The following is an 11043-nucleotide window of genomic DNA, read 5'->3' as shown; positions in this document are numbered from 1 at the left end:
TGGGGTGAGGTGGGTCAGCCTGCACGCCTGTAAGCAGCTGGCTGATTGATTCATCCATTTCACCTGTGAAGAGGCTGCAGTTCGGACAAAAGTCACATTAAAGCCAAAAATCAAAGAGAAATCCAGTGTTTACTGTGCAACAAAAGCATTGGCTGTAATGAAAAGACACTACAAGTCAAATTGTGCCTGTTTTTCTGCAAGTTTTCCAGAAGATTGGAGAAGTAAAACACAGGGGCTGCTCACATCTTTTCAACAGAGTCAAGTGGTCATTGGCTGTTTTTGCACCAAACAAGAGAGCAATCATCACATCCCAGTGAGTGGGACTGACACTGATTCTGATGTTTTTAACCCCTCTAACATGGGCCGGTATGTGTTTGTCTGGTAAATGTTCAGTTGTTTCAGTTTCCTTGATGGCATCGCTCTTGGGAGAAAGAAATGTTATCCAGACAGCAAAGTCCCTCCTTCCTCTTCAGCGCCCGGTCCCGTCGGCGTTCCTTATTTCAGACCTGACTTTAATGAGTGCTCTACAGAACGAATGGGCACAACTTCCTGCAGAGCGGACGGTGTTTGAGCTGCAGAAAAGCGGGACTGACGTGTTACTGTTGCCGAGCTAAGCTAACTGTTTGCAGCTAACAGCATTATGGTTTGTTAAACTATCACAGGATGTAAATCGATTAAGTATAAAAACCCTTGTCTAATAAAGAAAATGCAATGTTAGCACTCGCCTGCCTGAGTACAATAATTCTGTTTTATGCTCATTCAGTATTTTATCCATTAAAGAGGTAACTATGTATTTATTACACTAAAGATATGAAAAGAAAATTTACCATCTTGTGCATTGCAAAAATGGGTTTTAACTCATAATTTCCACACATTGTTGCAGCGCTCAACACTTTTTCCTCACCAACACACAGATAAGTAATGCATAAAATGTCCGTTTTCTCCATCTCGTGGCTCTGCTTTGTAGCTTTAATTGGAGTAATTCAAAGAGAGCGAAAATTCTCACGTACGTTTCCCAGCCCATAATTCAATTAAGGCTTTGTTTAAAAGATTTTCATAAAGAAATGAGTGGAAATGTTTTAAACATAACAGGATCTCTGTGTGAGAGTTCAGCCCACTCGCTGAAACCTTTATATTCTCCGTGTGTAATGAGCCTTGCTGTTTTCTTTAATCTATGTGAGAGAAGATAAATTCAGTGGACTTATACGACTTTGTGCTTCTAAAAAAAGGCACCAACAGATGAAATTCCGATTTATGTTCACAGCTTATTCAAAAGCATTCAAATAAAAAGGTAGTTTTTATCCAGCCAAGAGGAAAAAAGACATTTTTCAAGTTTCTGTGTTGAAGATGAAGTGAAAAAGTGTGCTTTATTGGTTTCAAGAGAGATGGAAATTGCACCAGCCCAGAATCTTATTAGATGTAACATCATAATATTTTAAAGCATTTGACATGAACATCTTTAGCTCTATTTCAAATATTTGACATCATTGAGACATTCAGCTCACTGTTGTTTAGAATCCAGTTTTTAATATTTAAATGAACTAAAAAAAAAAAAAACAGCACAAAAAAAAAGAACATTTTCTCACTTTAGTTACAAAAATGGGTCACCACGTGGGTTTCTCATTGCATTCACAGAAGGATCTGAACAGTAGATGTCTAACAGTTACTGTATTTCTCTCTTTAAAACGATCCCCACCCCAAAAATATATAAACTTATTTGTTTAACCAGGGTATATACAGGGCTGAGCATCCGTTCATCTTAAAGGTTATCAAGAAGGTTTGAGGTATTCAACCAAAATAAAAGCCTGTCAAAAAAAAAAGCAAAACAACAAATAGAATTAAATAAAGGAAAATAGATGTAATTGTCTTCTACGAGCACAGGATCACAACATTTAGTGGGAGATGTTGCCATGTGGTGAGATGTTTCACCTGCGGTCAGGAAACAACAAGGTTTGAACTGTCAGTATATACAAAGGGCGTACGGTCTAATTTATGCTCTCTTTTATTTGCTTCATGACTTGTACACAGCCTGTGAACAAAATTAAACCAGCAGAGTTAAAAAAAACAGTTTGATTTAATCAAGTTTTAACTCTGTGACTGTTTGAACCGATAGCGAAATGAAAGACCCGAAAGCAGACATGCAAGTTTTGAGAGTGGATTCAGAAATAAAAGCATTGTACAAAATATTAATTACATTTATTTTAATATTTATCAAAATACACCTTCTTTCTTAGCACCACAATATACTTTTTGTGTGTTTTGATCGAGCACCATTGTAGTCATTTTCATACAGCACCTGCAGAATTTATTGAAGAGATCTAGACCCTCCCCTCCCATCCTCATACGGTTACCTCCGATCCNTGCCACGCACTCCAACGTCCTTCACCTTTGCTCCATCACGTTGTTAAGTCGTGTGGTTCGAGCCCTACAAGGGCAACAAGGATTTTCCCGGGATACATACATGGAAAGATGTTTGCGACACCATCTCTTATTCAAAACTTGCATGTGGCATAGAAAAGGGTGGGGGTGGGCAAAAAGTGGGGTTTGGTGGCACCCAGAATGTCTCGACTTGACTTTTCTTTGTTGTCCTCATCAAGTCCTTTGTTTTTCTTTTTCTTTTTTAGCCAAGGAAGCAGACAGGTCCAACTTCAAACCCAAACTTCTGGTTAGGGTCCCCAAAGTCAGTCAACATGACATCCATGATTGGAACTTGATCGATTTTGGGAGTATTAATCTCAATCACAGTCTTTCCATAGCCCTTCCTTGTCTGCAACGAGAGAGAGAGAGACGGTACAAACAACGCTTAATATCAAACACTCAGAATAAAGGTGGTAATGAAATAAAAAGGACTATGACAGGGTTATAGTAGTGGCACCCCCTCGGCTCTGGATAGTGTGGGGGGAAATGCAGTTTACCAATGTGGAGTTATGTAAACTTCTGACCAATCACGAACTGGTCTGAAGTATGCAATACACACCAACGTATTATGTCTGTTTAAATACGCCCCGTTTCAAAGATACTTGGGGATCTTTTGTGGAATTTCTGATGACGATAAGATGTGACAAAAGAGAGAAACAGAGAATGCCTACAATAGAAGCGGTGATTCGATGTGGAACTGGGATCATTCCTTGGCGTTATCCGTCTTTGGCCCGCACTGGTTCAGTGTGTCATGCACGCCCCAGGATACAACCACCTGGCCTTATGAAAACCTGCAGTCCGACCCCCATCAAACTCCATCAAGTGTTGGTAATTCTGTCTAATTTATCTACGAAGGAACTTTACCTGGATGTCAGATGCTCCGGTAGCTGCCTGATTAAAGCATCGCTCCATGGTGGTACCACCACTTACGCCCTTTGTTGTCCTTTCTAATCATGCGTGACCAAATTACGCCCAAATCAGACCCTTCATTCTGGGCGCCTAATTTGTTTTTGTCAGTGAGGGTATATTTTAATTCAAGTGTTATCATAGAGCAGTCTATGCAAAACTTAGAGCCCTGAATTCACTTGTTCATTCAACTTGTTCAGAAAACCCCCCCAGCATCTTCGGACAGAACTCACCGAACATCCATCTAAGATGGCAGTGATGTAAGGGTTATTGTCAGAAGACATCTCCTCGTCGTTGGCGCCCAAGAATCTCAGCGCTTTATCGTAGCTGTCGCTGGAGGCGTCGTGCCACGCCACGGACTGGTGGCAGCTGTAGGTGAAGTTCTGCCTGGCCGAGGCCGTCAGTAGCCTGAGGAAGGTCATCTGCACCATGTTTATTGAGTTTCCATCCACATCAGCGTAGGAAAACTGCAACAAAAATAAAGTTAGGGTTTAAAAAATAAACCAGGAACTATTTAAAAATTGTGATTTTTACGAATCTCTAACAAAATAAGTCAAAAATATCAGCTAAAACATTTAAACAGCTTGAGATATCTCAGAGACTCTCAGGAAGTAATCATTGGAGATGACCCAATTCAAGATGGCTGCCACTAACAGATTGTGAAACTTGCACAAACTTGCAGAGCAGCGGGTGATATACATTCCTTCAGGGATTGCCAGTTTAGTTTTTAAAGAGCACTGATTGGTTGAGAGGTGGTGTTGATCTCTAATCCAAAAAGCTAATGATTCATGTTTTTATCTTCTTGGCTCCTGGTGTTAATGCTGTCGATGTTATGAACGGTTTCTCTGATGGCAGTCGCCTCCATCTAAAAGGTTAATTTCCCTTCCTACACTGGAAAGTAAAAAAAAAACTGACTTTGCATCCAAAGTCTTCAGTAAACATCTGTGGGATGTGATGGAAAAACTTGTCATGACCTTTAGAACCTAATGGATCTTCTGCTAACCTGATGAAACACGTTCAGAGTCTGCGTCTCGAGTTACAAAACAATTAGGAAAGTGGCTGTTGTATTATTGTAGCTGACTGATAATACACAAAAATAAAGCAATTAGGAGACAAAAAAGACAAATATTAGATCTCCAATCTAAAAAATCAAAAGCGTCATTCTGTGCAGCCATAAAATTGGAGCTTTGTTCTTTTCCCATCCTGGGTCTGTTTCCATAAAAAGGTCTCCAGAAGATCGAAATGACACCACAATCGTTGGAGTTTTAAAAGCTTTTAAAGTAGATTTTTTCCTGAATCATAAAAGCAGCTCAGCATTTGGTGTCAGAAACACATCCAACAGTTTGGAAAGCTACCCTCCCTCCTCCTTTTTAACGTTTTAAACCAACGAAGTGTTGCTTCAGCAGAGAGTTTAGGCTCGTTCTCCTGCTGGAAAAAAAACATTTATTCTTCAAAGCAAAGGGGGTGAATACATATGCACACATGACTTTTCTATTTTTCCATTTAACTAAATGAAATGGGAGTACTTCCTGTAGGTCCATCACTTATAATCAAACTAAAAATCCATTGAAATTCCAGGGTAGGACAGACAAACATGTTTCTACCGGCGGAGAAAACTTACTATTTTACCACGCTTGAATTCACTGAACCATGAACCTGGAGCCTCTTTGGGCCAGGAGGATAATCTGACCTGTGAAAACAATAAAACTGTGTTAAATGTAGAGATTATAACATGAAATTATGATTTATTCAGAACAGATTGTTACATTTTTTGCAGTTCCTCCTGCAGACTTTGTGTTATTGTTGCCAAAACAATCATCTCATTTAGGAGATGTGGGGAATGACTTTTGGTTTCTGAAACTTCTGTGCTTTAAAAAAATTACCTTCATTTTTATTTTTTACAATGCAGTTTTTGCTTCTTGCTCCTTTTAGCTACTGTTCGGCTCCTTTTAGCTTTAACAACTCCATTTCAGAGTCATCTGTAAATTTCAGCAGTCAGTCCCACTGCATTTTAGCAGAAAATGCAACTTCTTTTGTTACTTTTGAGTTGTTTGCAAAAAAAAAGCTTTCTAGGCTTTCTTTGTCAACTACAGCAAGTCGATAATGTGTCACTAAATATCTGCGGCTGAATGGGAGCCGGCAGTAGCTGCAGATGTGAGTGAAAACCCAAAGCCACTCACTCCATTGGACTTCTTATCAGGATAGATGCAGGTTTCTCCCCCAGCGGTGAAGTTACAGTAGACTTTGAAGGAATCTCCCGAGCAGCCTTGGTTTGGATCAATCCAGTACTCACCTGAGAACCAAGAACAATGTCCACTGAAAATGATGTAAACTCTATTTAACTCTGACGTATTTAAAACTTTAAATCTAAACTAATCTTTGTCACCTGCCACCTTAAAAGGCAGTCGGTTTCTGTTTGTTCATTTGTCTTTTTGTTAGCCTAACGTTAGGAGTCAAGATGGCAACCACAGCTAATTGACCTTGGCAAACACAAAAATGGCTACAAGTAAGTCAATTTTACAGATACGGAGCTAAAATTCGGTGTGATGGTAGTTTAGAGTTATTCTCAGCAGATACTCTGAGTACAAACAGATCATAAAAGATCTTTGTTTAAAACTTAGACACAAAGCAGCTGGTGATATGCATCTCTTCAGGTAATTTTCGCTTTTTTAATTGAAATTTTTGGTGTATTTTGAGTGAAAGAAACATAAAATGATGTGTAAATTGACTCACCGTCGGGGAACTCGGGGTGGCAGAGCTGCAGGTCTTTGCAGGTTCTGGCCGGGTTGTTTTGTGTACCCATGGGGTATTTCATACGCTCAATGTCCTGTTTGAGATTGTTGAGGGAGCCGAAGATGTCCTCCATGCCGTAGTCCATGAAGGTGGCAGCCATGTCTGACTGCACGTCGCTGGAGCGCTTTGTCTTCTTGGGCGACTGAATGGGGAGGGGCTGGACCACCTCACCCGGTGGGCCCTAAACGGAGACAAGTCGGCTCGTTTCCATCGTGCACAAAGCAATTACGACAATTTCCTGACAACACAGCTGGCAGAAAAACAGCCTGAAACACTCACAGGAGGACCAGGAGGACCTATTGAACCGGTGTCTCCTTTTGGACCAGCAGGACCCTGAAAAATCCCAAGCAGAAAAGTCTGATCCAAGCTAAACCACACTTTGATAATGCATACAGGAGAGATTGAAAAGTTTAGCTTACAGATGAACCTTTGGCTCCTTTGGGACCTTGGGGACCCTGCATTACAAATAAAACAACTGTAAATTGGCAAAATCGTTTTATTTTAGGAATATAATAAAAATAACTGACTGAAATAAGGAAAGAAAAACCTTACAGGTAAACCAGGGGGACCCGGGGGTCCCAGAGGCCCAGAAGCTCCACTAATGCCCTGTAATATAAAGAGATTATTTATTATTATATCTTTGTTTCTGTTTCACCAACTCAACCAGAGTCCAATCAAACAAGACCCCCAATCAGGCCTTTAAGATAAAAAAGCAAACTGAATGTTGTGCTGCAACAAAAGAAGCCATTAGGATTTCATGAAGCTAAATCTCCAGCCGGTGCATCACTTTAACACCGAGCAAACTGTTCAGTCAGTTCGATTTAAAAATAGATGAAGGCCGCCTCGGTCCTTTAAAAAGCCCAGAGCTTTTAACTACTTTCAAAACTGCTCCTTATTGGAATGGAGGGATCGGACAGAAAACACAAAAATCTATTTCAGATTTCATACTTTCTCTTAGAGCAAAACTCGTACCGACAAATGTTTCCAACAAATCAGAGTCTGATCGTAAAAAGGCTGAAGACGTTTAAATGAGTGTAAAGGGAAATTCACGGAGACGATGTTCAGAGTGCTCACATCTTTTAAAAAAGGAGCTTTTTGGAAAGGTTTCGAACAAATAATATCTTACCTGCTGTAGATAGTTCTGTCAACAGCCTCAGTTTGGAGAATTAGTTTAATTCTGATCAGACTGATGAGCTAAAGGCTAGGCTGAGCAAAACCAGGACCACTGCCATCTTAAAACAACTCCAATTAAAAAAAATAATAAAGAAGTTCAGGTAAATGCTGTCTTATAAACCTTTACTTTGTGTTAATGTCACATTACACCATTATTTTTGCAGAAATGTGGTGATATTCCTGCAGGAAGTGCCCCAAGCTGCACCAGAAGTGCTACCGTTACTCATTGATGCTTGTAAATAATTCTGTAACGTCAATGACAGTTGTTAAAAAAGAATATTTGCTTGAAGTGCTATGAAACTGTGATGATTAAAGCAGTAATGCAGAATATTGGCAGTGGGTGCATTCAGACAGTAATGACGAGCAAAAACCTGCCAGTCCAAAGCAGATTTAACGGCTCCAGTCTTCAGAATTTCACACTGCTTCATGCAAAATGCTATTATTTAACTGTTTATATCACTGTTAATTTGGTATTACAATGTTATTTTGGCAGAAATATTCAGAAATTCCTGCCGGAAACGCCCCAGGCTGCATCAAAATCTGCAGCTGCTAGTTACACTTTCATAAAAATAACCTTTTTATCCAAAACTGAGGGCAATGTAATGGTTTATAAAATAACGTTCGCATAAACTGCTATTGGAGTGATTTAAGATCCACTTTATCTAACCATGTTAGGACTAGCTGTTAGCTTGCTGATTGTCACCAGCGTTAAACTCTATTTCTCCTAACTCAAGTCATTCAAAGAGCTATCCACTACAGGTAAGATACTGATCATTCATAACCTTTCCATAGAACCCAGCTTTTAAAGATCTGAATCATCGTTGTAAGAAAACAGCACGAACATTAAGGAACCACATAAAACTAAACTGTAAATAAACAGTTACTGTATACAGTGCAATGACAAAAACACACTTAAGAAGTTTAAATAACACCTTAAATGAATAAATATTCTGTTTTTAGATGGTTTTTTACTGGTTTGTAGAAGTTATTCAGTGCGGGCTCAGACCTGTGGCCTTATCAGGACGACAAATGGGCTAAAAATGGCAAAAGGTTGAAGTCAAACAGGCTGGAAACCATCAGGGGAATGGGAGTCATCGACCACTTACAGAGTCACCCTTGCCACCAGGAGAACCTTGGGGTCCAGGCAAGCCTCGATCTCCCTTCTCTCCTTGCTCTCCAGGAGGTCCAATGAGCCCAATCAAACCTGGATGACCCTGCAGGGTAAAAAACAACCACAGAAAAGTCAAATTAAACAGAAAACACAGAGTTTAAAGCTACTCTTTGCACGTTGAATAAGGGCAACATTTTCTCCCACAAAACCTGAAATATTCATGCGACACTGGAAGAGTTGACTTTTCATTAAAATGTACAAAAGAGCTTCAATGCTAAAGCGTCTAAGGCCATTTCCCAAACTCTAACCAGGGTCAAAGATTTAGCTGCATACAAATGAAAAGAAGACAAAGAACAGTGCGTATATCGTTTGCTTCAAACAGTTTTCTCTCAAACCATCATGTCAGGATGTGGGAGGCAATTTAGGCCGAGTAACACACACTGTCTGCATATCCTAAGCAGTTATTCTTCACCAGCAGGAGTAAGAAAAATAGCAAGATTGGAGTGATGCATCTACATTTTCAATCCCATGAGAATGTTTTTTTCTTGCAAAAGCAGAGGAAAAACTAATTTCCTTTCCTAAATGTTACTGCGAGGATCTGATGCAGGATGTGTTAGTGTGCAGAACGTAAAACCTGAACCAAACCCGCTTTAATATTACAGTCACTGCTCACATTTTTATCGCAGTCTGTTTGAAAAACAGAAATAAAAGGCGCTTTCAGAATGAAACGCAGCGCTCACCTTTTCACCTTTAGAACCGGGGTCACCCTTCAGACCTGGAAGACCCGGAGGACCCTGCACAGCAGGTAAAAGGTAAAATATTTATTACAGAGAACAACAGAACATATTAAAATATAATTCTTTCTTTCTTTGTATTTCTCTCTGCCATAACAAAATTGACGAAATATCTGCACTGCACCACTAGGGGGCGAGAACGCCCACATTAACAGTAGCGACTGTCGATTTGTTTAGCGAGTTTTCAGACTCCTCTAGCGATAATCTGTCTAATATATATATTTACATATGTGTTTTACTGTATATATTTCGTATTATAAGTGAAACATGTTCCTCAGCTGCAGGTTCTGAGGTTCTTCACTCAGAGAAAGTTTGATAAATAAATCCAGACAGGAAGAAGAGACTCCATATTTACCATGGGACCTGGTGGACCATCCTGTCCTGGCGCTCCGGGCAGTCCTTGTTCCCCCTGTAAAAGCCATTCAATTGCAGTGAGTATTATGGACTGCTGGATTTTCTCTGGTCTACCATTGATTTTCTGTGCACAACTGGATGATTAATAGCCCGAGCAGGAAGGAAAAGTGTGCTGGAATAAACAAGTAAAACTAAAACAGAAGCCAAATAGGAGAATCGATTATTCCATGAAGTCTGTCATCGTGTCTTAGCTCCATGCGTGCACGCAGTGATTACTGTTGGGACTTACAACAGGGCCGGGGATTCCACGCAGACCCTCTGGACCAGGCTTCCCTGGGGGTCCCTGAGGGCCAACAGGTCCTGTTTTACCAGCTGGGCCCTCGGCACCTGCTTCACCCTGTAGATGGATGAAGAAGAGCTCAGACCTGAGATGTGTAAGGCAAAAACAACTCTGTGATTTAAGTAGTTGGTGAGAATTTAGCGCTTATGTTTCGTAAGTCTGTCACCAAAACATCTCACGAACCGTTGGACAAATTTTAGTCCATCTTGTACATCTACAAATGATTAACTTTGGGAGTCAACTTGATTCAAGATGGATGCCACAGGCAACTTAAAAAATACTGAAAATTTGATACATGTCAACCTAAGATTTGGTGTGGTAGTAGCTGAAACTGAGGGCCAACAGATTGCACAAGATCGTCATTTAAAATTCTGCTATTAACTATTTGGAGTCAACCCCGTCTGTAGAAGTAAAGTTGGATGTCCATCTGCAGCTGATTAACTTTAAGCCAAATCAAAATGGCCACCACACAAAAATAGTCAGTCAGATTTACAGAGAATGAGCTAAGATTTGGTGTGGTAGTAGCTGACAGTCAACGAGCTGCATCCATTAGTTTTAAAATATTCTGTTATGGAAATGAAACTACTTCTGTGAGTTCTTTTTTTTTTGCTTTTATTCCAACACATAATTGGGAGGGACAGCTGAGAGGACCCTTATGTGCAAAGCATGAATTGGTTTTGTTACCTTGGCGCCCTTCTCTCCTTGCCTGCCCTCTGCTCCGGCAGCCCCTGGAGGTCCCTGCAGGAAATAACAGAACATGCCATACAACTTGCACAAAAGAAAAACGTGGGTTTTGCTTTGTTTTTAGAATAAAGTTAAACAACATACAATGCTTATGTAAAAACAGGCAGATTTGTGTTCATGTCTCTGCAGAATCTTGATATTCAAACCCAGAGGAGACCCTAACCCTGAGCCAAAATGCCCTGACCCATCTATCCCTGAGGAGACCCTAACCCTAGCCCTGAGCCAAAATGCCCTGACCCATCAATCCCTGAGGAGACCCTAACCCTAGCCCTGAACCAAAATGCCCTGACCCATCAATCCCTGAGGAGACCCTAACCCTAGCCCTGAGCCAAAATGCCCTGACCCATCAATCCCTGAGGAGACCCTAACCCTAGCCCTGAGCCTAAATCCCCTGACCCATCAATCCCTGA

At 40.5% G+C, this 11043-nt stretch overlaps 1 protein-coding gene across 4 annotated transcripts in view; it reads right to left on the bottom strand.

The window, feature by feature from the left end:
• Window positions 1-2616: 2616 nt before the first annotated feature.
• The window catches only part of col11a1a (collagen, type XI, alpha 1a), a 92884-nt gene continuing 84457 nt past the window's right edge, over window positions 2617-11043 (bottom strand). For all 4 annotated transcript variants that reach the window (XM_037973230.1, XM_037973231.1, XM_037973229.1 and 1 more), the window contains 13 exons: window positions 10574-10627; window positions 9839-9946; window positions 9551-9604; window positions 9142-9195; window positions 8397-8504; window positions 6670-6723; window positions 6537-6572; window positions 6397-6450; window positions 6058-6298; window positions 5505-5617; window positions 4946-5014; window positions 3558-3791; window positions 2617-2767 (listed from right to left, as the gene is read on the bottom strand). In XM_037973230.1, coding sequence (XP_037829158.1) covers window positions 2621-2767; window positions 3558-3791; window positions 4946-5014; window positions 5505-5617; window positions 6058-6298; window positions 6397-6450; window positions 6537-6572; window positions 6670-6723; window positions 8397-8504; window positions 9142-9195; window positions 9551-9604; window positions 9839-9946; window positions 10574-10627 — 1326 coding nt within the window. In that variant the 3' untranslated portion in view covers window positions 2617-2620. The remainder of the gene's footprint in view (window positions 2768-3557; window positions 3792-4945; window positions 5015-5504; window positions 5618-6057; window positions 6299-6396; window positions 6451-6536; window positions 6573-6669; window positions 6724-8396; window positions 8505-9141; window positions 9196-9550; window positions 9605-9838; window positions 9947-10573; window positions 10628-11043) is intronic.

This window comes from Kryptolebias marmoratus, linkage group LG21 (genome assembly GCF_001649575.2).
Source record: "Kryptolebias marmoratus isolate JLee-2015 linkage group LG21, ASM164957v2, whole genome shotgun sequence".
NCBI lineage: Eukaryota > Metazoa > Chordata > Actinopteri > Cyprinodontiformes > Rivulidae > Kryptolebias > Kryptolebias marmoratus.
The sequence above is the reverse complement of the archived record's forward strand: the minus strand, read 5'-3'. Positions and strand labels throughout refer to the sequence as shown.